The sequence below is a fragment of the Theileria annulata genome, chromosome 2 (assembly GCF_000003225.4).
Source record: "Theileria annulata chromosome 2, complete sequence, *** SEQUENCING IN PROGRESS ***".
NCBI classification, from domain to species: Eukaryota; Apicomplexa; class Aconoidasida; order Piroplasmida; family Theileriidae; genus Theileria; species Theileria annulata.
Genome location: NC_011099.1, coordinates 436090 through 459992, shown reverse-complemented (window position 1 = coordinate 459992; position 23903 = coordinate 436090). Strand labels below are relative to the sequence as shown.

The following is a 23903-nucleotide window of genomic DNA, read 5'->3' as shown; positions in this document are numbered from 1 at the left end:
TCGAAAACGGTTTTATACAATTTTCTTTTAGCTAATTTGTGTAATGAATTTGTATAGATTATTTTTTAATGGTATGAAAGTGTATTCGGCCTGATCTGGTTCCCAGGACTATTGTATTAAGAGGTTGACAGTATTCAAGTGCTGTGATGCGGCCCAGGTTTGACGTGTTATTGGGCCAGTTTGCCACCACGTTGTAGTTGTCATTGTACACCAAACGCACTGAGTTTTTCTTATGGACCGAGGAAAAGAGTCCGAATTCCTCACTCAACTTCAAACTTGTTATTTCGGTTGTCAAATTATCCAAAACCTACAATTTTTCCTTATACATGGGGTATGCGACTACTACTATATTCTATGCCAATAACGTACTATTAATAACTGCCTATTTATGGGTGTTGAATAACTAGGTGTAACTAGTCGTTAAGTGATACTTTGAACGGTTTGTCTGAGTTTGTATGGTATAAGTTGACGTAGCCTGATTTTGTTCCTGTGGCGAAATAGGAGTTGCGATTTGAGTTGAAAGCTGAAAAGGCTGTGACGTGTACTGAATTTGGGTCTTTAAACTTTCTTCTGCATTTTCCACCCCGTATATCAAACTCATACATCTACATAAGTATTAATTATACTATTATATATATGAATAGCTTTAGTTAAGTAGTTGAATAGCTAGCAAAGAGATGAATTACATTTGAGTCTAAATCACATGAAATGAGAACATCATCTATGAATCCCAGCCCCTATACTGATTAGTTTAGAGTGAACTTACAACGCATTCTGAATTCATTTTAAAGTTATGGACCAGTAAGTTGTCCTTGAAATCACACAATAATATGGTTCTACATATCATTAACTTGATAAAGTATGTGAATAACACTTAGATAATTTAGTGAATTGACAAATATTAAATAACACTAATAATGTTTAACACATTTTAATGCCAGATAAAATATAATTATTAATGTACCCTGTGTTAGCACAAGTCATGGCATAATAGTTACTATGGTTTGAGGTGAAGATTTGTTTTAAGGCAGACTCCGTTCGGGGAATTATTACGTTAAATATATTCTGTCCTAAACTACGAAATGAGCAAATAGTCTTTACCCGCTTTTTAAATCATATTTGAGTAGTTTCTTATTCTTCCCTATGAGTAAAAGGTTATTGTCCTTGAAAGCAAAATCTCTGATTAGAAAGTTATCGAAAAAAAGAGTTTTTTTCGACTTTATCTTAAACCTTTCCTTGTCTCCTACTGTGTATAGCTGTAATCCCTTTTCTTTGTGGCACAAAACAGACATAAACCGGAACTCCTCGTCAAAACCTATTCCACTCACTCCACCACTAAAATCATATTGAATAGAAAGTTAAACTAGGGCTAATCATCAATACTAAATTACTCTTTCAAGGAATAGATAGCTAAGTAAGTAGAATAGTTTATATCTCCATCCATGTACGTACCTAAACTTAAATGAATCTTTAGAAGGTTTTATTGGAGTAATTTTAAATCTTGAGCCAGTTTTAAAAGCACTTGGTTTAACTCTAGTGAGTGACCCGGATACAGATAAATTGGGATCTGAATCACCTTCCTTCAAGATCAAACGCCTCTTCTTTAGCCATCCAGGCTCCTCCAAAGGAGGTGATTCAGCATCGTCAGGATCTTCCCAAACCCTTTCATTCATAATCTCACGCTATTATCTCCTAATCAACCCTAAAATTACATTAATTGGAACTTTAGGATACTAATTTACACATAAATAATCTAGATTAATAGAATAATAAGAATATTTAATGAGTTATTTGGGAGATAAAATAAAGATAATATAAGCAGTAAAATACATGAAAAATTTTTTTTTAACTAAAAAGTATATCATGAAAAAAAGGGATAAAAATTAAGAGACTGGTTCTTAATAGACTTAAAAATAATATAATACAATATATTGAAATAAATATATCAAAATAGATAGAAGTTGGTGGAAGGTTGTTGTAAGGTTATAAACCAAGATTCCTTAGTATGGCCGGATTTTAAAACGTATTAAATCAGGAATAAAATACAAAAGGTACTTAATAAATAATATAATAATATAATAGTAAATAGTGTGAAACAAGTTAAATTGGAAAATGTGTAATAACGGATGTGTTAGTAAAAAAACAGAAACAAAAGTGTAACGGAAAATTTTTATCAAAAAGTAAAATAAAGAAAAGATGCTGATCTATCGGACCGTTTTTGTTAATACAATGTTGCTATGCAGCATCAATAAAATTTCAATAGCAGATATAAAGATTCTATCAATAAAACGAATAGATTAGTAGGAATTTTTTATTTATAAACAAATATACCATTGTTTTGTGAATTATTTTCGAGGATTTGGTTGATTATCTACATGTGTCATAAAAGTACACAGAAGGACCTGAAGATAGGGTTTCATGATTTGAAGTACCTATTAAAACATATAATTCCAAAATTGTAAAATAACTTTTGTAATTTTAAAAAGTAGTTTCTATTATCGAAATAGGATAGTTAAAGGATTGTTTTTCCAAAACTAAAGAACCATACTCGACAACAATTAAGATCCATAATCCGCAAGGAAATTTTAAATCAACTTTAAAAGTAATCTGATTAAATTTAGCAAAAATGCCTGAAATGAAACTAGTCACAATTCTGTGGATAATATTCTTCAGTCTGTGTGGCCTCATATTCATCACTGGACTCATTTTCTCATTCAGAGCTGGACAAGAATGCTTCTCATGTAGAATAGTTATGATATGGATAATATTCTTTATATTCTTGGCATTTGGTGCGGTATTACTATTTTTCGATCTAAAACCTGATTATGCTCCTCCATTCCTGGATTTCCTGTACGACACAAAGATTTAGGTCAAGGAAAACAAATCGTAAAACGAAGTAAATAGTGTTCTTTAACTTTTTAAATAATATCCTAGAATATTCATTACATCAGTATTGAAATATATTAGATACTTTGTGTACATGAATTTTAATAAATATAAATCTTGTGTTAATTAATTTATATGAAAAAACAATATTCATATTTATGAGTTTGAGAAATAATAATTTTTAAATAATAAAAATGAAAATAATCGTTGTGTAAACCCGATCTGGGAATTTATGATAATAAAATCTTCAGATTCCCTATTAAATTATTTTCCTTTATGTTTAATTCATTGTATTTTAGAAAGTTTATTATATTAATTTTTAAACATAAGCAATAGGGATTTGTAATATTATACTGGGAATTTGGTGATTCCAATGCCTAATCGAGTTTTTTTAGAGCCTTCTGGTATTAAGCCCTGTTACGAGGAATCTGATGGTGATAATATCCCAATCCTCGAGAAGGTGAAGAATTTGCAGATTAAGTTTCTCAAGAAAACACCTGAATTTTCTGTCGTCGAGATCGCCGGGCTAGACGTTTCCTTCGCCAACGCGCTAAGAAGGATTCTTATTTCAGAAGTTCCCACTCTTGCCGTTGAAACTGTACAGGTATCTTCCACTACAAATACTCTTTCCCCTACGTGAAAGCTACTTCACATTAGGGAATGAGTTAGTTATCCATACTAATACCATTATTTCTTTCATTAATTTACTTTCAACTATTAATAATTTATGAGTAGATATACCAGAATACTGGAGTAGTCCAGGACGAATTGTTGGCACACAGGCTTGGATTAATTCCCTTTTCAATCGATCCAGATCTTTTTAATTTTAAGAGTAGTTCCAAGAATAATCATTGTTTTGCAGATTGTGAGGAGATAAATGATAAAAACAGTGTATGCTTTAAGCTCAAAGTTAAGTATAATAAATTCGATCAATCGGAATATCTTTCCAGTAATTCATTTATTCCATTAGTTATCTATATCCTTGATAGCATAGTAACTTAGTGTTCAATAGTGACATGTTGTTTTAGTATATAGTAATGATTTGAAATGGGTGCCATTATCTAATAATCAAGAGATAATGTTTAAGGATAATCCTCCGAAACCAGTTTATGGCGATATTTTAATTACTAAATTGGGTCCAGGACAGGTACTCCATAACTGTTCTTTCTCACCCCTGCGGGGGTACTAGTTCTCCAGTTATTTATTTATTTCAAAAAACTCTATTTTAACCTATAAATACCTAAATACCCATATCAAGAGTACAGTTATCGGATGTATAATGAATTGTAGGAGATAGATTTGAATATGTATCTTGAGAAGGGGATTGGGAAGGTGCACTCAAAGTGGTCTCCAGTCTCAACTGCCGTCTACAAATTCATGCCCAAAATTGGTTCGTAACTTCAAACATTTAGTCATTCAAAGTTATACACAACCATTAGTATATAACGTTGATATTTTATTAGAATTTTCTGCCGATCATAAGTTAACTGCTACCGAGAAGAAAAACTTACCAAAGATTTGTCCAATGAATGTTTTTTCGTATTCTAAAGGTTCCTTTTACAATTCCTTAATCTCGGAGGACTTAGTTAACTAATTTTCCTTGGACACTACTTAGTTTTATAGTTCTTATGGGATGTGTAAAATGTTGTAGGAGAGGTGAATATTGAGAATCCGCTGAATTGTACTAGTTGCCGCCGTTGCTTGGAGTTGTACCCCAAGAAGATAATTATTTCAAAACTGACCAATCATATTATTTGTACTTTTCAATATTTTAATCACTTTTCAGTTTCTATTGAAAGTTCAGGTTCTGTTACAAGCTACGATTTATTACTGGTATCCCTTTACGATTCTTGTTCAAACAGATAGATATCCCTTACTGGGTCCTTAGTTATATACCCTTATAGTAGTTATTTAGTACTACAGCTATTTCTAACCTGATCAACTATTTACACTTAACAATTTTCAATTATTTGGTAAAACTAGCGTTAATGTGATGTCTAGAAAGCAGTGGAGATTTTAAAGAATAAATCACTAAAACTTAAAAGTAAACTCCAAGATATTTAATTTACTAAATGCTGTACTTGTTTATATATTGTGGGATAAACTTTTGACTAAATTCATATTTCACTCGTTCGGAACTTTTCACAAAAATTGACAAAATGTGTATAATATAGTAAATTATAAGGTGGTGAGTGTAAAATGGTTACAAATCGTCGATGTCGAAATCCGATTCGTCTTGGGATTCGTCCTCAGCCTCAGATTCAGATGAAACGTCCTGGAAGTCGATGCAGTTGTCACCCTCGTCGTCGTAAACATCAGTTTCGTTGATCTTGGTCGCCTCAGGCAACTCGCCGTAAGCCTTCAACGTGCGAGCCTCCTCAGCAGTGTACTTTGCGATCACGTCAGCCTTGCTGTCCTGAAAATCTCGAAGTGATACCAGAATTATATCACCAGCGTTAACCCAAACCCTCTTCCTCATCTTACCCCTAAACAATTGTTCAGCAATTGTACTTGTAAAATAAATAGTATAAAAAGTATTGGTGTTAATGATGCCTGATATGACAAAGACGTTTAGTGCCATCAAAACAATAGGCTTCAAGTCTGCCATTGCCGAGCATACGTAAAACTTGAGCGTATTCTAAAAATAAATTATTAGCGTCAATCTTATTTAAAAATGAAGAGAGTTAAGAGTTTAGATAGAGTAGATTTATGAAAATAGTATAGATATAACCTTGATCTTCCATTTTGAAGACTAATTCTCTTTTTTCACCTTCGTTGTCGTTTTTACCGCGTCTCCGGTTCTTTCCTCCTTTACCTGAACAGTTGTTTGCTAAGGTTAAAAGTCGAACCTTTATTTTTTGGCATTTTTTACACTATTTCATAAACTGACTGCTATTACTACTATTATAATATTATTACGAATGATTTGTTTTTATATCCAGTACTTAAGATTCCATGGGGAAACGTGATACACATATTCTATAAATTAGCCAATTTTAATAGAATCTCAGTAAACAATAATAAATAATAATAAATAATAACAATTTGGGTAAATATTAAATTTATGGTAAATAACAGTAGAGCTGTGATGTAAAAAAATTAAGATGAAAATTGTGTATCAAGTTGTATTTGTTTTGATCTGGCCTCATGGATCATCTTCTCCTTTTGAACTAATCTAGAACACTGGTCTACCAGTTCCATTAACCTATAACATTTATATAACCCATTAGTAACTATACTAATTAAGGTGAAAGTTAAATAAATATAAACTTTTAACTAAATAATTAATATTTGTGAAATAAATGTAATAATTCTAATTAACTGTAAATCTGAATAAATAATGTGTATGTAAAGGGTTAGTATCTAATTTGGCATGCTACTTTGTAATATTGTTGACCCAATTATTGAGTATAATTTCAGTCTGTAATTTCTTTTGAAATTTAATGATTCCCGTTATTCGATTTATTTTAGCCTCAATTATTCCCATTTCCACCATATTACTAATTTCATTCTCCAATTTCTACAACAAAATACATAAAAACTAGATAACAACTAATACTACTATTGGTTAACTAATCAAATAAGTGAAAGATGTTGAATGTGTATAACTAGTGTAAAGTGAGGATTACCTCTGAATCAATGTTTAACAGCGTTGATAAACGTTCTAGTGTAATTTTGTTGTAGTATTTTGAAATGATTTTGACATTGTGTTGAATTATACGGTCATATAATAATTTGCTACAGCGCTCGTCCAACAAACTGTTGATCTTTTCAACGAGATCAGAGTCCAGCTGGTGTTGGATAAGGAAATTGTTGAGAAATTGCTGGAAGAATGGAGAAATTGTTAGTAACTGTTTCATAAACTTTTTCTCGTCCTCATTCACCTTCTTCATATACGTGATATTCTCTTCGTTCAACGATAATAGTATCAAATATAACAATAATTTCTCTAATACCTATATTGCCAAATTAAGCAGAATCTTAATAAACTATATAATTAGTAATGTAGATAAAACTTACGGTTAGATAATCTTCATAATATTGCTTATCTATGTTACCAGGCGAGTCATCAGTTGAATTAGTTGATTCTAGGAAGAGCTTTTTTTTGGTGGAGTAAATGGTGTAGAGTGATTTGGTGATGTTTTCTATATCGAAGTCGTGGTGATAATACTGAATCATGAAGTCATAGAACTGGAGTTTCTCAGGCACGTAATTGTCCAATACGGACTCTGTTATCTTCTTACTCGTCATAAAGAAACGGATATAGTCCCCGTTAAGCAAATTAACCCGCATCTGCTCCAGTATATATCTTATTTTCTCCAGCTTATTCAAACTACCATACGTCTCAACCTATAACATTTTATACTTGGCCCTAGATATACTAACTAATAAATGTATATAACTTAAGTTAAATATTAAATAACTATCTGTTAGGGAGGGAGTAGAATAAAAATAATGGAGTACCTCAATATTCTGTAATATAGAAGCTGATTCTTTAATATTACCCTCGTCTTCCTTAAGCTTGGCGAGCTTAAAAATTATCTGAGCACGCTGCTTTTCGAGGTAAATCTTCCCAAGAGTAATTTTGTCGAGTGTGTTAAACAGCTCGAGGCGAACCTCAAGGCTTGGAATTGTATCCAGCCAGTGTTCAGCCAAGTCAACCATCGAGACTATCGTGGTCTTCAACTGGCCGCGCTTCTTACAAAGTAACACCAAGTAGTAGAACATATTGTTAAAATCATTAAAATCGTACAAAACTGTCAAGATAAATTTACAAATCGAAGAATTTGACTCCCCGTCAAATTTTTGGCGGCATTTCTTCTCAACTAACATTAACTCCAGTAATAATTCCTTCAGAACTTCTTCATCATAGGTTTTCTAAATTAATAACATGATTAATGTGTGTTAGCTGAGTTAAAAGAGAGCTTGTAGCAATATTATAGAGGTTATAAATATTAGAACTAATATATATCTAAGTATAGTATAATAAATTTGTGAAATTATACTGGAAGTCTGGGTTTTACGGATTCCAAAGTGTTGTTAACGAGTTCCGAGAGGTCTTCCTCTCTCGGTGGATCCTTGTAATAACTGTCCTTATCAATGATACCATAACTCTCATCATCCATCATTTTTTACTAACTTTTCCCACTAAAATTATTTATTAATATTATTTATTTATAACAATAGTGGTAATGTTGGAAAACTGGTAAAAGTGTTGATTATGTGTTAACCTGACAAATAACAGTAATTATTCCTTTATTACATAAATTATTTTTATATTAGCAACAATGTTTTAGTTTTAAGATTATCAAAAAGATTTGGCTCAATTTGTTTATTAACGATGTTGGAAGAGCTTAATTTAAACGACGAGCTTAAATCACTCAAAATCTCGAATTCAAATTCTTTTTTACCCTCTGCTTCCGACTCCAAGGCCGCTACCTCTAATGATACACTTGATTCTCTTAACGGAGCTGATATTAATAATACAGCCGCTCATATTAACACAAATATTAAACTTGGTGATATTAACACGGTATCTGGTGGTGTAGATGACGATGTGTTGTTAACGGGTTATAATATTTTTGTTAAACTAGAAAAGCCTATCCCTGATACTGTTTCTTACACTGACCTTACTAATCCCACTGACCCTGCCAACACTCACGACATGGTTGATATGGATAATAGTGTAAATGGCCATAACACTGTCAACTCTGTTGAAGCGGATAGCACTATTGATGCGGTTGATGAGAATAATACTGTGGAGAAGGTGGAGAACGAGAAAAAGAGCGGTTGGCTTATGAGTAGTATTAAAAGAACACCAAAAGCACATTACGTGAAAAACTTAAAGGATTTGAAAAAAGGTAAAAAAAACGAATTACAACTATTTCATCCAAAGAACCGAAGTTTGTCATCGCAATCCTCAACCGTATCTACACATACCAATAACACGCACCTCACTAATAACTCACATAAATTCCAAAAACTTTATTGCCAGACTTGCAATAAACATAACCCTCTTAGCATCAATAAGCTGAACAATTATAATGCAATAAATCCGTATGTTAATAAATATCTATCCTGTAGTCCCATTTTGAATGATGGGTACAGTAACGATTTCGTCTGGGATAATAATGAAAGGAATACGAGGACTAAGTTTGATACTGAGAACATAAATAATTGGCTGAAAACCATATTGAACATTATAGTGACTTTCATCTTAATTTATATTTTAATTGTTATTTTCATCATTTTAAGGAAGGATATTATTAATCATATTAATAATAATAAAACCGTTGTACACAATAAGTCGCAGGTATTTCTTTCTACTGACAATTCCTGGCATAACTAACTCTACTAGTTATTTATATTTATTCATGATTTACCCTAATCTAGATTTGGTGTATTTATATTAAATTTAGTTACATATAGATCCCTTATCGGGGATATTAGAAATTTCATTAAAAAATGCCTGTAGGTATGTTTTAATGAGTATACTAAGAACAAGTGTAATGTGATAAAGATCCCGGCAATGGAGAGCAAGTGTAAGGAGTGGGAGCTGTGCATGAAGAAGGACTCTTTGGTATACGAGGACGTCTCTTCGATCTCGGTGGAGATCATAGGCTCACTGATCAATAAATTGATTAGTCAGCTGGACCTCAAAGCAATACTCTTTCTAATAATAATAATTCTCCTGGTCATCATAATCAAGATCAAAAACAGACCCAAGCCAGATAATCAAAACCACAAAATGCTCAACAAATACTACGTCCCCAACTATAAAAATTTCTATCCGTACACCTGAATGTTTTTCACCTCAAATTATTCATTTATATTAATATCCTTTTATTTAAGTGTTTAATTTAATCCTATAGTACATTTAAAATACTATAGTAAATATATAATATAATATATAATATAATAAGTGATAAATTGAATTTATAAAATTTGAAAAGGATATTATAAAAGCTTAGAATAAATCAACCGGTCGTTGTTCGGTATGTTATTCCAAAGTCGCTTCGTCTTGTGATGCCTTAGGCCAGGCTTCAAGTGTAGAGATTTCTTAGACAAAACCCCGCCCTTGCTTATCAGCAATATGTTCTTCTTTTCTTTTATATTATCCACATTTGTACAAGTTACTACGTTCTCCAGATTTGCTTCTGAATCTTCGCTTTCGGCCTTTTTGATTAATTTCTGCTTATTTCTCAGTATGTTGTACCCTTTGCCTTTAATTCTCTGTAACTTGATGTCACTGACATTAATTAGTTTATATCTGCCTATACAGTTGTTATGGTGGTTGGAGTTACCTTTGGACGTTAGGATGAGGATGTGTCCCTGATCGTTTGTAAGGCATGAGGAGGCGAGCTCGTCTCCTTTGTACATCCTAATCAACCTCAAGTTCTTCTTCTTGTCGAACTTCTCAATTATATTCTTCAAATTTATTTTTATACAATACCCTCTCTTCGTACCTAAAAAATAAGAATTACTAATACTATGGTTAAGGAATCTGGTAAATAGTATAGCTAACTAACTACTACTAGAGGTATATAACTAAGTCTCCCTAGATGATGGTCAATAAATCAGTGTGAAAAGCAAGATACAGATGAAAAGAAATGGGTTTTGTAAAATGTGATCAAGGGTGCAATTGAAAAAGAACCTTATTTCTTTATCTTTGAGGTTAAGTTTAAGGTTTAACCTGGTCTTCGAGAGCTTGAAATTCAGTTTTTTGGCATTAAAAACAGACATTACACCACTTCCATATCCAACCATTATTATATCTATACATTTTTCAATCAACAGCACAGTTAACTATGAAACTGAGTAGTTTAAGAATTAGGAGTTAAATAATACTAATCTAAGGTAAATATTTGAAACTAAGTAAATTTTGTAAGACTAGGACTCCAATATGAAAAGATAACTACTCCTGTGAGTTGAATAAGCACAGAAACGTACCTCCAATGTTTTTCCCCGTTGATGTAACGTATTCAATCAATTGGTCATTATTAATGCCCAGGTACTTAAATATGTCATAACCCTTCTTACAAAGCTTCAATTTACTGCTATTCACATGAAATATTCTGCCATTTTTCATTATCATCATTATCTTATTACTGTTGTTGTTGCTGCAGTAACCCACCTCCAAAGCCTCAGTCTCATCAATTTTATTAAGACTTTTCTTGGCACTCTTTTTTACACTGGGGGTTTCTGCCTTATCCTGACTCTCATCAGGGCTCGTGGAATGAGTATGGACAGGATTTGGAGTGTTTAGTGTTTTATTTTTGTTAGATTTGTAGAATTTCTTGTCTAATTTGATTTTACTAATCCTGCCGAGCCTATTATAGATGATAATGTTATCGTCAGATTCAACCACTGACCCAACTTTACCATCAGTATTCCCCTCAGCTCCCTCACCTTCAATGGTGTTTTCAAAACTATTGGGTTCGTCGGTGTAGATAATTAAGGTATTTCTCTTAATATTCTTGAAATGCTCCCTCAACTCAGTCAGGTCTGAAATAATTTCACTGTACAAGTTATTGTCGTTTTTTAGGATATTTTCATAAAACTCGATTTGCTTGGTGTATTCTGCTGATTTTTCATTCAAATTTTCAATATTTAACTGATTCAACTGCCTTAATGTCAGACGCATCACGCTCTTCATCTGGTCATCATTCAACTTGAACTCTTCTTTTAATAATTTATAGACTCCTATATACCATTTCAGTAATAATTACAATTAACAATAAATAAATGATGTAAAACTAAATAAATTATCTATAAGTTAGTTAACTATACCTTTATGATGATTTTGGAACGAGTTGATAATGGTGTTGATATTGAGATATACGGTGATATAAGCGTTGATGATATCTAGGTTCTTTTTGAATTTGAGTAGCAGGTGTTTGTATTTCCTTTTTAGTACTTCAAGCCTGAAGTTGAGCCAAATTTTGAGAATGCTGGAGAGGCTGAAACGTATTGGTCTATCTTGGTCAAGTGTGATGAAGTTGCAGTTGTAATTGTATTCCGTGAGGCGCTCGAGCTTCGTCATAATCTCCTGGATCTCTATCACCGACGATATGTTCCGCTTCAACTCCACCACTATTCTAGTCCCGTTGCGGTCACTCTCGTCCTTCACATCATTCACGCCGATTATATTATTGTTCTTTATATTACGGTTTATATTCTCTATAATGTCGTTCTAAAGCAAAAATTAATACTGTCTAGAGTACAGAACTGTTAACTGCGTATATTTAGGTGAATTAAGTAGAGTAGTACGATTCTAGTGTTGTAAGGGATTTGGTTGATGACAATTGAGATTCTGGAGTTATTCTTAAACTTTATTTCCTTGTAGTTGTTATACACATTTGTCACATCTCTATAACATTTTATACATGCCGTAATACTATATATATAGTGCCCTCGAGTGAATATATAACTAGAGTCAAGAAGGTATTACGGGAATTGGTTTCACCCAACTTACCTTAACTTTTCTTCAAATACGAATCTTGACTGTATCAAAACGGTCCCTTTGCCACTCTCATATATTTTCCTCATGGCCTCTCTCGTGGTCCTTATCACTCCTCCTGTTGGAAAATCCGGTCCCAACACCTCATTAACAACTTCTGCGCTCTTATCACCATTCACATCATCAACAGTAGCATCAGTCTTAAGATGAGACCTATGAATGATGTCAATGTATAAAATATACTTGATGTATTGTATTGTTGCGTTGATGATTTCGGCGGGATTATGAGGAGGAATGTTAGTCGCCAAACCAACAGCAATACCCGAAGAACCATTAATTAATATGTTCGGTAACCTGCATGGTAACACCATGGGTTCAATCTACACACATATTTAACCCTTTAATATACATAATTAAGTTATATAAATGAATTGAAAGGAATTTTTACATTGGTATTATCGAAATTTGGTGTATAATCAATAGTATTGAAATTTATATCATTCAGCATTACAGTCTTACTAATACATTATTATTTACGTTTACGTAAAGAGTGAAGACTAGCAATATAGTATTAAATATTTTATTAGTCCATATTCTATCTGTATAACTGGATAGGAATATACGAAAAGTTTGTTAATCTGCATTCGGTATAACGCATAGCGGCAGGAGGATCATTATTAGAGCCGAAATTGCCGTGGCCGTCGATGAGTGGCACCTTCATGATGAAGTCCTGAGAGAGCCTGCATAAAGCGTCGTACACACTCTTGTCACCGTGCGGGTGATAGTTTCCCAAAACATCGCCAACAACCTTAGCACATTTACGATACTGGCCATTTGGATCCAGTTTCAGCATCTAAAGTATTTTCCAAAGTTATCTAATATCCCCAAAGGGATCTAGATATATATAACTAAATTTAGTTAAACAACTATATATCTAGGGTTATATGTTATCTAGGATTAAATAGTGTATATAGCGGTTCCTCTCGCAACCGGCTCAGATACATGCATGGCCCATATAATCCTGCGATGAACAACCTTAAGGCCATCCCTAGAATCAGGTAAAGCCCGGCCCAAAATTATACTCAAGGCATATTTCAAGAAACTACTGCACATATAATCGTTCAGTTTCAAATATTCCAAACTCTCCTTCTCATCATAGTTCTCCAGCAATGCCACTCCAGTGGAAGAATTCCCTAATTCCGCATCATCACTCACTAGGTTTAGTGAATTTACATCATTTCTAGTTGATTTTAGAGAATTTACTGAATCTACAGTATCTCCTAATATTCCCAAATTGTTTCCATAATTTCCGTAGGTTATAGAAAAATTATTAAAATCGCTAAATTTATTAAATTTGTTAACAATAAAGCTATCGACTCCGTTATTTAAAGTATAGTACAAAAGAGTAATAAAACATGGTAAAAGGTGTGTCATTTATGAAATGAAACGATTTGCCATTTGAAGGCACAAATATAATACAAATTAACTCATTTATGGATGAAATTTAAATATAATTAAAGCCGAAATTGAAAGTTAATTATTTTACAAGTTTATTTATAGATTTGTGATTTTTTAATACTATAGTGGTTTAACCCATAAGATTCCATTATTTGATTAATTTGCTTAATTCTAATAATTTTACTTAAACAACCGACATGATGTTAATAAACCGATTCTATGCCTAAATGAGCAAAAATTATGTAAATGTGTAAAAAATTTACAAATTTAATAAAATATATAAGTGTGGTGTGATATTTGTGATTCTCTTATTTCCTCCTTATTTTGTTAAATTATTTTTTCTTATATTTTTCATATTGTTGTGTCTGTTTTCGATTAAAAATTAACAATATCATGTAAATTAGCCTAATTTGTGTGAAATTATTCTATCCCGTCAAGTTTGACATTGAGTCAACTTTTCCTTGGATAAATCTTTTTATTAAATTTAAAAAATTTTAATAGTTTTATTAACTCTTTCTTTTCCTGAACCAAAAGTTGATAATAATATAAATTAGAAGACTAATATGATACGTATTAGTAATGAAATGATAAGTATGATGATTAAGAAACTTGAAGATTGTTTAATAAGATAAATATGATGATTAATAAGATGATATGAAAGGATTAGAGGAGAAAATAAATGATAATGAGTGGCTTTTGTATAATTTGGAGCGTCCAGCGACGCTAAAGGATCGCATGACTTTTTACACCCATACGCGTTTTAACAGACGTCCATATAAATCTATTCGCTGTATATCAAATAAAGGCGGTACACTACCCAAACTATTCCGTATCTTTTTAACCATAACCAATTAATAATAAATAGTTAAATATTAATGATATTAATCGTTGATTAGTGTATAATGGGTTGGTTAATTCGAAATACAATTTCTTCACATTTGTGCCACTGGTTTTATATTCACAATTTAGGTATTCAATTACGGTTCTTCTACTCTATCCAGGGCTCAGTTATTTACTATTTAATTGAATTATACAAAATTAGTAGTTAGTATATTTAGAGGTAATTATAAAATGTTATAGGGTGTTCATAAACTTGTTTTATTTATCTATGTGTTTGTCTCAGTTGATCCCGATTCTGCGAGTCGAGTCACCGATAGTCCACTTGTTCCCGCTGAGCCTTGTGGTTGCAGTCTGCATGATAAAGGAAGGTATTGAGGACTACAAGAGGCATGTTCGAGACCGAGAACATAACACACAGAAGTTTTCAGTGTACCAAAAAGATGAGTATATCGATGTGAGCGCAGAGAGGCTGAAGTTGGGCCAGTTGATTACTTTAAAGCAAGGTCAGCGGGTCCCCGCAGACCTTTTACTTCTCAAGACTAGTGACCCGAATGGCGCCTCATTTGTAAGAACTGACCAACTTGATGGTGAGACGGATTGGAAGCTAAAGAGAGCAGTAGCAACAACCCAAGCAATGAGCAACTTGAAGGATATTTTAGGTCTTTACTCAGTAGCCACAGTGGAAGAACCCAGAGACGATTTCTACAACTTCACCGGTAAAATCTGCTTCTACCATACCACAAAGGCAGTTGACCAAAGTGATCAACTTGAAAATGGTGAAAATTTAGTAAATTTGAAAGAAAATCCAAAGGTTGATCAAGAAACAAATGATGAGATAAATAACACACCAGAAGATACTGTTGTAAATAATTTGGAAAATATGAGTAATGAATTTTTGAAGAAAGATGTACCCGGGAACATTAGTGGAGATAATATCTTTGAAAGAAGTAGAATAGATAGTACCTTTAACGAGTGTAATATAGAAGATAGTATAGCGAGTAGTAAGATGAATAGAACTTTGAGAAGTAAGTCTTTTAGAAAGAGTAAGTCATCAGATATGGAAAAGAAGATAGAAGGGAAGAAGATAGTGGAATCATTGAATGTGGATAATATAGTATGGATGAATTCTATAGTGGCTAGTGGAACAATTCATGGTTTGACTATATATATAGGGAAGGACGCGCGAGCATGTTTGAACTCGAAGCGAGCTAAGATCAAGTACGGGTTGTTTGAGAAGGAGCTGAACCGACTCTTCATTGTTCTCATCTTGATCATGTTGGTGATGTGCGTGCTGATGCTTTCCCCTAGTGGTTTCATGTCAATGTGGTACGTGACGTTCCTAAAGTACCTGCTCCTGTTTTCCACCATTGTGCCACTGTCTTTGCGCATTAGCCTGGAAATAGCAAAGTATGTGTATAACCGAGGAATAGTGATGGATAAGAAGATCCCAAACACAATGCCCAGAACGACCATGATCCCGGAGGAACTAGGCCGGATCAATTACCTACTCACGGATAAGACCGGAACACTCACCCAAAACGTTATCTCACTAGAGAAATTGTACATTACTAGAGGTTACTACACAAATGAGGACGTCGAAATTATTAAAGATAAAATCTCAAATACGCCAAACACAAGCACACCAAGTAACGCTAGTAGTAGTAGTTCAGCGAATACAATGTTGTGTGAAGGTTCGGAACTTGTAATTATAAATAATAATAAGTTGAATGATAATTTGGAAAATAGATTATACCTATCATTGTTATCACTAGCAGTGTGTCACAACGTAAGACCGGTCCCAGAGTCAGACACAGCCCCTGACTCGAGTGATCAGCTTAACAATGATATAGATATTAACACTGGGTTAGATAATAACGGCAAAGAGTATAATATAGTGGATAGTTTACCGAATAGTAATATAGACAGCATAGTGGATAGCGTAATGGAGAGTGTTATGGAGGATGAGTTTGAGAGTGATATGGATTTTCAAGGAAGCTCACCAGATGAGATAGCGTTGGTAAGGTTTGCAAACCAGTGTAACGTAAAGTTGGTGGAGCGAGATGATTACAAGATGGTTTTAATGGTGAATGGGAGTCCATTGAACCTGAGGATTCTGTTTATGATTCCATTCAGTAGCGAAACTAAGCGCATGGGAATCATAGTGGAGGACGAGTCTGGGCACAAACACTTCTTTCTCAAGGGGGCAGAAGTGGTTGTGATTCCGATGCTACTCCCCCGAGGAAGTGTTTGGCTATCTGAGGAGTGTGACAACCTGGCGCGCATGGGTTTGAGAACGCTAGTATTCGCATACCGCTCGATATCAGACTCAGAGTACTCAAACTTTGTTCAAAAATACAACGAGGCGAATTTGAGCTTGTACGACAGAGTCAAGAAGATCAGGAAGGTTACAGGAACACTCGAGCACGGGATGTTGCTGGTAGGTTTAACGGGAGTCCGAGACAAGCTGCAGAGGAACGTAGGAAGCACTCTCGAGAGCCTGAAAAACGCAGATATCAAAATATGGATGCTAACCGGAGACAAAATCGACACGGCCAAGTGTGTCGCAATCTCCTCGGGAATGATTCAAAGAAACAATTCCATCTTCCAAATCTCAGTGGATAAACTCAAACAAATCACGCCTGATTCAGGAGGTAACTCTTCTATAAATTAGTTATTTTAGCCCCAAATAAATTTAATTTTAGAGTTAATTAGTTAATTACTGTTTAATCATAGTATAATGAGTGATAGGTGCTGCATTGGTGGTTGGGAGTGGGCCTCCGATTTCAGAACTAATTGAATATATAAACAATTTTAATACTGACGAGAATAACGAAATTGATGCGATTACAATGTTTAACTCGTACCTTAACTCAGTGATGAAGGTGATAACGTACGAACTTAACACGTTCATCATGGGCCCAGTAAACAAGACGTTACTGATACTAGATTCATTCGTGATTAACATCTCAATCAACAACTGCTTCATAGGAGATAACGCAGAGTACAACTCAGCATTTAAGGCACTTAAGAGGCTGTTTATTAAGTCGCTGTTGCTGGCTAACAATATCCTCTTCTGTCGATGCACTCCTCAGATGAAAGCAGATATTGTGAAGTTACTGAAGAGCGAGAACAAGATCGTGTGTAGTATTGGAGATGGGGATAACGACGTCCCGATGATTTCAGAGGCGAACGTGGGAATTGGAATTGTAGGTAAGGAGGGACTCCAAGCCTCGCTCTCGTCAGACTACTCTCTGGTGGAGTTCTCACACATTAAGCGTCTTCTGCTGTGGCATGGGCGCAACAGCTATAAGCGCAGCAGTACAATGTCAAATTTTCTGATCCACCGCGGTGTCATCATCAGCGTTATGCAGGCGATTTTCAGCACGATTTATTACTTCATGCCAATCGCCTTCTTCCAGGGCTGGCTGCTCGTGGGATTTACCAGCTACTACAACATGATCCCAATCTTTTGCCTAGTGCTTGACGAGGAGATCAGTGAGGAGGACGTGATGCTGTTCCCTGAGCTCTACGTTGAACTCAAGAAGGGCCGTGAACTCAACATTAAAACCTTTTTGATTTGGATTTGGATCAGCATATTCCAGGGCGCAATTCTCATGGTTGGAGCCATAATTCTCTTTGAAAACTCACTTGTGTCACTCATCTCAATTGGATGCACCTCGCTGTTCCTCTTAGAAATACTCAATTTGATATCTGAACTGCATCACTGGCACAGACTAACGATCATCGGACTCGTCTGCACTTGCATCGTCTATTTTTACTCTCTTCTGGTATTCAGGAACAACTTCGACATGGAGTTCATCGCTCGAAAGTCCTTCTTCTGGAAGGTGATTGCAATTTCAATGCTCGGTTGGCTTCCGATCTACTTCATCAAATTTCTCACCAAATTACTCAAGCCGCCGCAATACATCAAACTTATTGTTACCTAATTTCATAAACACTCAATATACTAATGTATATAAATACTATATAGTTAATTGCGTTTTTGATTAAAATTTGTTTAAGCCAGTGGTATTTTTGTATTGCAAATATTAATGTGTTTTACTCCGTTTGAAAGAGCTCTTTTAACTCTCGGTTCTAGGAGAGAACCGCGCTCAATTATGAAAGTTTCCAGATCATTGAGGTATAGCGTGAAGTTGAAGCCTTGTTTTTTAAAGATCTCGCACCTTATGTCCTTCATTATGTCATAATTTAAAAGCCTTTTCGCTTCATTTAAATTATTATAATAAATTATTAACAAAACTAGGGAAATTACAAAATATTCCAGATCCTCCTTCAATATCCTCTCCAGAGGGTCAATCATAAGCAAATGTTTAATAGTCTTTGAGGTTGTGCTCATTTCGTCGTATTTTTTCTTCATATTATTGAGTTTTATCAAGTAATAGTCTGAAAAGATTAATTTCGAGTAGGCGTACGACATCATCTTCTCGGCCAGGTTTCTCTTGTAGGATTCCAAGATTTTTGACAATCGAGCCTCCTCGGGTGTTTGTAAACATAATAAATCTATAGGATTCTTCATTAAAATTAATTTTACTTCTTAAAATAATTGTTAAAATGTTATTTAGTGGTTACGTGAAGATCTAAGAATTGTTGTTGAGATTTGGAATTAATAGATCTAGAAAGGTTGTAGATCCGATATGGTCATAGACACCTTTGAGAGCATTGAACGTATCCTGAACCTTATTCTCATCAGCAGTTAGTTTGTTGAATGCGGATTTGACATCATTGAATTTGTCTTCAACATTTTTAGCATTATCATAGGCATTACCAGCAGTTTGGTCACGTAGAGTTGTGACATTAGTTTTTAGATTATCGGCTGCATTTTTAAGATCTTCAAGTGTATTAAGACCACTAGCAGCCTGAGCAGCGGCTCTAAGTTTTTCGGCCGCTTTATGTAGTTTGGAAAGGTTTAGCATCTGATAGTAGATACCCTTGAGATCTTTGTAGGCGGTATCAACAGCTTTGACCTTTTGTTGTTGCTCTTGAGGTAGACTAGAATTATCTTCAATTACATCTTTGTATTCAGTTTTACTTGACAGTGTTGTGTACGCTGACTTGACTGCGTCAAACTTAGCTATGACGTCATTGGCCTTATGTTCATCCACGGAACCACCAGATTCTAGTGCCTTTGCAGCATTGTATAGATCATCTTGACCACTACTACTCTTGGCCGCTTCCTTAAGTTGTCCGGCTGGAGTACGAAGTTCAGTAAGTGGACTACCATCCTTAGCAGCCTCGAATATTGCGTTAGCTGCATCGTGAAGTAATTGGGCCTTAGTCTTTAGTTCTTCGGCTTTACCACTGAGTAACAATGGAAGGAATTATAATCCAGAAAAACTTATAGCGTTTGTCATCGGCTTTGCCTTCGCTGGGGTCGTCGATGGTGCCTTCGTATGCTGCTTTCTGAAGTTGATTGAATGCAGATTTAACAGTGGCAAATTCAACAGCTTTACCAGTAGCAGTTGTATCACCTTTCACAGAGTTATATGCATTAACTACCTCATTGTATTTTGCGAGGACCAATTTGGCCTTATCGTGTATATTTGTTATTCCACTAGCTTTATTAAGATCTCCGAGTAACTCTTTAAGACCCTTACCAGAGACAGAATTGCTAGCGGCTTCCTTCAGTCCTTCGGCAAGTTTTTTAGCAGCTTCATTACTACCTAGTGCAGTTTCTAGTGTACTGGAACGGGTAGATAGTGTGCCGGCCTTACCGGATAGACCGTTAGCTTCAGCTTTAAGTTTTTGGGGATAAACTGCTAGTTTCTGAATGAGGTCAATGATGTTACCCAATTATATATACAACTAGAAGTAATACATAGGTTAGGAAGTTTAACCATTGAGTAAGAATGGAAGGAATAATGATCCAAATGAACTTTTTTTGTCTAGGTTTAAAAGTGTCATTGATATGAGGTAGATTGGTAACTTCGATGGTTTTTTTGGTGCCGCTGTCGCCGGGTTTGATTTCGATGGTGGATTTGACGTCTTTGAATGTGTCATATTCTTCTTTGAAGGCTCGGGCATTTTCAACAGTGGGATCATTTTTGAGTTGAGTAGCCTGAGTGTTCACCTCATCGGAGTAGTGTTTGATGAGTGCCTTACAAAGATTTTCGAATTCGGTCTTGACCCCATTCCAGGCAGTTTCAACGGCTTTGACCTTTCTTTTAGCAGTATTTGGGTCTGGTGTTTGACCTGGTGATGGTTTATTGGTTGAGTATTTAGGATGTGCTGCCAGTTTTTCGTATGCTGTTTTGACCTTTTTGAATGCTTCTATGACTGCAATGGCATTGGCAGGATCAGTAGCATCACTTTGTAGTGCGGTTGCCGTAGCATACAGACTTTCTTTATCTTGGCCAGCACTAGTAGTATCTTTCTTGGCTGCAGTAGCTAGTTCTGTGGCTTTATCTTTAAGATCAGTAAGTCCATCAGTAGCAGGTAGTTGACTGGCTGCGCCGTGAAGTGTTTGGGCATTACTGGCTAGGTCTCCGGCTGCAGTACCGACATTACCATCACCAGAAGCGGTTTTAAGTTCTTTGGCCAAATTCTGTAGTTGTGTGGCTTTTTCGTTGATTTCAGGTTGAAGAATCAGAAGATCCTATAGGTTATCAAGAGTTTGTTCAAGTCTTTCATGTTTTGGTGTAACGTCTGGCATTCTCGAACACTTTATGATAAAGCCAATACACTATCTACTACCGGACCTAATGAACTTAGTACTCAAGCCAATGCTCTTAAGGAAGCAGCCAGTCAACCTAGTGATAAAAGTTGTCTAAAAGAGAAAGCAGGTGAACTAGCTAAGACTACTACTGATGAATCTAAGGCCAAAGATGTCATAGAGAAATTTGAAGCAGTCAGAACAGCGTACGATCTACTAATGGCTGCAGCTACTTCTCATAAAACTAATCCTGCAGTTAAAGCTGTTATAACAGCAGATGCTGATCTTAAGAAACACTACGATACCATACTCAATGTCACTAAAGCCACTACACTTAAGGGTGAAGCTGACACTATTAAAGGTGAAGCCGGAACACTACATACTAATTCCACCTCACTAGCCACTGCAGTTCAGGGTAATAGTGCTACTTCTGACGAGGCACTTAAACAAAAGGCCGGTAATGAATCAACTAAGGGTACACTAAGAAACTTGGCCAAAGAACTATATACTAAAGCACAAGCACTAGCCACTGCAGTTAAATCTGGTGATGGGAATAAAGCCCAAGATCTTGCCAATGCTGTCAGTTCTGATGAAGAAAAAGGAATTAGAAAGGAACTCAAAGCACTTGCTGATGCTCAACCTGATGAACTAACTGATAAGGCCAGTGCTGTTAAACAACAATACAACGAAGTAAAAGAGAAATTCGCTGAAGTTAAGAAACAAGAATCTAAATATGCCGGATCTGCTAAACCTAAGTATGATAAAGTTGTAGCAGCATGGGATGCTTTCAATAAAGTCTATGATGCTGATCTCAAAGGACTCGCCTCCACCCTTGCTACTGCTGTAGGTACCACCGGGCAGGCTCTCCAATAGGCCATCAATGAACTTGGTGATGCTCAAACTACTGATCACAAGGACTTAATTACCAGGGCCCAAGATGTCATTGATAAGTTCAACTCCGTAGATGCGGCCTACAAAGCAGTCAATGCTCTTGCAACTACCTATAAAGTCTTTGCTAGTTCTCAATATCCCGGAGTTGATTCTAAATTCCAAGACCTTCAAACTAAGTTCAACCAGGTAAATTGTATTAACAGTATTAAGGATATCACTCCTATTTTTGACAAAGAATACATTAGATATCCAAATTAGTATTGTTTCTGATGGATTCAAGAATAAAAACCTCTGAAATAAAGTCTAAGGCCTCAGCACTTAGCTCAAATGCCGACACTCAATCTACAATTGAACTTGCTTCAACTCAGAATACTGATCTCAATGAAGGTAATAATACTGCTCAAGATGAACTCCCTGGTAAAGCCACACAACTAAAGACTAATGCCGAAACACTTTCCGGAGTAGCCCAACAACTAGCTACTGCTGGTAGTCCACTTAGTCCACTTAATGAAACTGCCGGGGCTCTTAAGACAGCAGCCGGCACTGAAGGTAGTGGTGGTGGTCTTGCAAAGAAAGCAGAAGATCTAGCTACTAAGGCTGGTAGTGATGCTAGTTCTCAGGCCGATAAAGTTATAGAGGCGTTTGAGAACGTTGAAGCCAAGTACTTAGCACTAATGAAACAAGCCAAACAAAGTGAGATAACCAATGATCCTGCAGTAATCGAGGTTGTCAAGGCATACCATGCCGTTAAGACCACTTATTACCAAATGCTAATAGGTTACAGGTTTAGATACCTAATTGGTGATGGCTTGAGTGATAATAAGATTCTACATAAGGCCTCAGACCTACATACTAAAGCAAGTAACCTAGCCGGTGCCACTGGACTTCGAGATGAAACTCATAAAGAACTTAGAGATCTTGCCGAAAAACTTCGCGATGCCGTAGGAAATACCGGACAGGGTCTCCAACTGGCTCTCTCTGCACTCAAAAGTGCTAATACTGATGCACTAATTGTTGAAAAGGCTCTTGCTGTAATAGAGAAGTACAACGCTGTCAAGGAAGCCTATGATAAGGTCAAGGCACGAGAAAAGGATTATAATAAGCATGCTGCTGGTCAATATACCCTCGTTAAATCTGCTTTCACTCAGCTTGAAGAAAAGTTTGAGACCCTTAAGAAGTCCTATGAAAATGTCCTTAGACTCAGGGTCCAAGAACTTGCCACCCTGGCCCAGGCACTTTCCGGTAAAGCCTCTGCACTACCTGGCGCTGTTGGTGAACTTCAAAATGAAGCCAGAGCTCTAGCTTCGGCAGCCAGTAAAGATACTGGTAAAAGTGGTCTAAAAGAGAAAGCAGAAGCACTTAGAGATGCCATCAATTCTGGTACTGGTGCAGTTGGTACTCAGGCCACTGAAGTCATAAAACAATTTGAAGATGTAGCTGAGAAGTACAATGATCTAAAGAAAGCAGCTAATGATAATAACAAACAAGATGAACCTGTGGTCAAAGAAGTTGATGGAGCCTACACCAATCTGAAGAAAGTCTATGACCCAATACTAAACTTTACTAAGATCAAGTATTACTCCAATGAGGTAGAAACAAGGGCACGACAAATAACCAGTAGTGGTACTCCTCCTTCTGAAGTGAAACCCCTCATCGATAAGTTAAAGAGTGTATACAGCTGAATAACTGATGAAAGTG

The 23903-nt window shown here is 35.4% G+C and overlaps 10 protein-coding genes across 10 annotated transcripts, besides 13 other annotated features; 4 read left to right on the top strand and 6 right to left on the bottom strand.

The window, feature by feature from the left end:
- Nucleotides 1–58: 58 nt before the first annotated feature.
- On the bottom strand, nucleotides 59–1673 carry TA14960 (uncharacterized protein; the record flags this gene model as incomplete). The annotated part of the gene is made up of 6 exons (XM_946864.1): nucleotides 59–307; nucleotides 432–605; nucleotides 767–836; nucleotides 965–1075; nucleotides 1102–1335; nucleotides 1453–1673. 6 exons carry the CDS (start codon nucleotides 1671–1673, stop codon nucleotides 59–61), a joined length of 1059 nt encoding a protein of 352 aa, XP_951957.1.
- A 1586-nt stretch (nucleotides 1674–3259) lies between these two features.
- Nucleotides 3260–4752, top strand: TA14965 (DNA-directed RNA polymerases I and III, 40 kDa polypeptide, putative; the record flags this gene model as incomplete). The annotated part of the gene is made up of 6 exons (XM_946863.1): nucleotides 3260–3490; nucleotides 3622–3835; nucleotides 3915–4033; nucleotides 4177–4276; nucleotides 4326–4436; nucleotides 4538–4752. The coding sequence occupies 6 exons, from the start codon at nucleotides 3260–3262 to the stop codon at nucleotides 4750–4752; spliced, it is 990 nt and encodes a 329-aa protein (XP_951956.1).
- A 337-nt stretch (nucleotides 4753–5089) lies between these two features.
- On the bottom strand, nucleotides 5090–5751 carry TA14970 (translation initiation factor eif-1A, putative; the record flags this gene model as incomplete). The annotated part of the gene is made up of 4 exons (XM_946862.1): nucleotides 5090–5372; nucleotides 5440–5524; nucleotides 5618–5701; nucleotides 5736–5751. 4 exons carry the CDS (start codon nucleotides 5749–5751, stop codon nucleotides 5090–5092), a joined length of 468 nt encoding a protein of 155 aa, XP_951955.1.
- Nucleotides 5752–6262: 511 nt separating this feature from the next.
- On the bottom strand, nucleotides 6263–8015 carry TA14975 (26S proteasome non-ATPase regulatory subunit 12, putative; the record flags this gene model as incomplete). Its single annotated transcript, XM_946861.1, has 5 exons — nucleotides 6263–6406; nucleotides 6516–6842; nucleotides 6907–7236; nucleotides 7351–7764; nucleotides 7893–8015. 5 exons carry the CDS (start codon nucleotides 8013–8015, stop codon nucleotides 6263–6265), a joined length of 1338 nt encoding a protein of 445 aa, XP_951954.1.
- A 212-nt stretch (nucleotides 8016–8227) lies between these two features.
- On the top strand, nucleotides 8228–9688 carry TA14980 (uncharacterized protein; the record flags this gene model as incomplete). The annotated part of the gene is made up of 2 exons (XM_946860.1): nucleotides 8228–9199; nucleotides 9362–9688. The coding sequence occupies 2 exons, from the start codon at nucleotides 8228–8230 to the stop codon at nucleotides 9686–9688; spliced, it is 1299 nt and encodes a 432-aa protein (XP_951953.1).
- Nucleotides 9074–9142: a sequence feature (2 probable transmembrane helices predicted for TA14980 by TMHMM2.0 at aa 283-305 and 379-401).
- Nucleotides 9524–9592: a sequence feature (2 probable transmembrane helices predicted for TA14980 by TMHMM2.0 at aa 283-305 and 379-401).
- A 155-nt stretch (nucleotides 9689–9843) lies between the features above and the next one.
- On the bottom strand, nucleotides 9844–13780 carry TA14985 (topoisomerase IV subunit A, putative; the record flags this gene model as incomplete). The annotated part of the gene is made up of 9 exons (XM_946859.1): nucleotides 9844–10352; nucleotides 10485–10661; nucleotides 10837–11589; nucleotides 11677–12079; nucleotides 12157–12199; nucleotides 12362–12726; nucleotides 12795–12864; nucleotides 12970–13199; nucleotides 13349–13780. 9 exons carry the CDS (start codon nucleotides 13778–13780, stop codon nucleotides 9844–9846), a joined length of 2982 nt encoding a protein of 993 aa, XP_951952.1.
- Nucleotides 13715–13780: a sequence feature (Signal peptide predicted for TA14985 by SignalP 2.0 HMM (Signal peptide probability 0.722, signal anchor probability 0.000) with cleavage site probability 0.263 between residues 22 and 23).
- Nucleotides 13781–14458: 678 nt separating this feature from the next.
- TA14990 (cation transporting ATPase, putative) lies at nucleotides 14459–18591 on the top strand (the record flags this gene model as incomplete). The annotated part of the gene is made up of 4 exons (XM_946858.1): nucleotides 14459–14633; nucleotides 14701–14773; nucleotides 14885–17295; nucleotides 17393–18591. The coding sequence occupies 4 exons, from the start codon at nucleotides 14459–14461 to the stop codon at nucleotides 18589–18591; spliced, it is 3858 nt and encodes a 1285-aa protein (XP_951951.1).
- Nucleotides 14730–14773: a sequence feature (9 probable transmembrane helices predicted for TA14990 by TMHMM2.0 at aa 69-91, 101-123, 420-442, 446-468, 1082-1104, 1109-1131, 1161-1183, 1213-1235 and 1248-1267).
- Nucleotides 14885–14909: a sequence feature (9 probable transmembrane helices predicted for TA14990 by TMHMM2.0 at aa 69-91, 101-123, 420-442, 446-468, 1082-1104, 1109-1131, 1161-1183, 1213-1235 and 1248-1267).
- Nucleotides 14937–15005: a sequence feature (9 probable transmembrane helices predicted for TA14990 by TMHMM2.0 at aa 69-91, 101-123, 420-442, 446-468, 1082-1104, 1109-1131, 1161-1183, 1213-1235 and 1248-1267).
- Nucleotides 15894–15962: a sequence feature (9 probable transmembrane helices predicted for TA14990 by TMHMM2.0 at aa 69-91, 101-123, 420-442, 446-468, 1082-1104, 1109-1131, 1161-1183, 1213-1235 and 1248-1267).
- Nucleotides 15972–16040: a sequence feature (9 probable transmembrane helices predicted for TA14990 by TMHMM2.0 at aa 69-91, 101-123, 420-442, 446-468, 1082-1104, 1109-1131, 1161-1183, 1213-1235 and 1248-1267).
- Nucleotides 17977–18045: a sequence feature (9 probable transmembrane helices predicted for TA14990 by TMHMM2.0 at aa 69-91, 101-123, 420-442, 446-468, 1082-1104, 1109-1131, 1161-1183, 1213-1235 and 1248-1267).
- Nucleotides 18058–18126: a sequence feature (9 probable transmembrane helices predicted for TA14990 by TMHMM2.0 at aa 69-91, 101-123, 420-442, 446-468, 1082-1104, 1109-1131, 1161-1183, 1213-1235 and 1248-1267).
- Nucleotides 18214–18282: a sequence feature (9 probable transmembrane helices predicted for TA14990 by TMHMM2.0 at aa 69-91, 101-123, 420-442, 446-468, 1082-1104, 1109-1131, 1161-1183, 1213-1235 and 1248-1267).
- Nucleotides 18370–18438: a sequence feature (9 probable transmembrane helices predicted for TA14990 by TMHMM2.0 at aa 69-91, 101-123, 420-442, 446-468, 1082-1104, 1109-1131, 1161-1183, 1213-1235 and 1248-1267).
- Nucleotides 18475–18534: a sequence feature (9 probable transmembrane helices predicted for TA14990 by TMHMM2.0 at aa 69-91, 101-123, 420-442, 446-468, 1082-1104, 1109-1131, 1161-1183, 1213-1235 and 1248-1267).
- A 71-nt stretch (nucleotides 18592–18662) lies between the features above and the next one.
- On the bottom strand, nucleotides 18663–19181 carry TA14995 (uncharacterized protein; the record flags this gene model as incomplete). Its single annotated transcript, XM_946857.1, has 1 exon — nucleotides 18663–19181. The coding sequence occupies one exon, from the start codon at nucleotides 19179–19181 to the stop codon at nucleotides 18663–18665; it is 519 nt and encodes a 172-aa protein (XP_951950.1).
- Nucleotides 19182–19242: 61 nt separating this feature from the next.
- TA15010 (uncharacterized protein) lies at nucleotides 19243–21314 on the bottom strand (the record flags this gene model as incomplete). The annotated part of the gene is made up of 4 exons (XM_946856.1): nucleotides 19243–19963; nucleotides 20001–20428; nucleotides 20481–21257; nucleotides 21306–21314. The coding sequence occupies 4 exons, from the start codon at nucleotides 21312–21314 to the stop codon at nucleotides 19243–19245; spliced, it is 1935 nt and encodes a 644-aa protein (XP_951949.1).
- TA15015 (Tpr-related protein family member, putative) lies at nucleotides 21291–23887 on the top strand (the record flags this gene model as incomplete). The annotated part of the gene is made up of 3 exons (XM_946855.1): nucleotides 21291–22157; nucleotides 22230–22391; nucleotides 22451–23887. The coding sequence occupies 3 exons, from the start codon at nucleotides 21291–21293 to the stop codon at nucleotides 23885–23887; spliced, it is 2466 nt and encodes an 821-aa protein (XP_951948.1).
- Nucleotides 23888–23903: the final 16 nt, after the last annotated feature.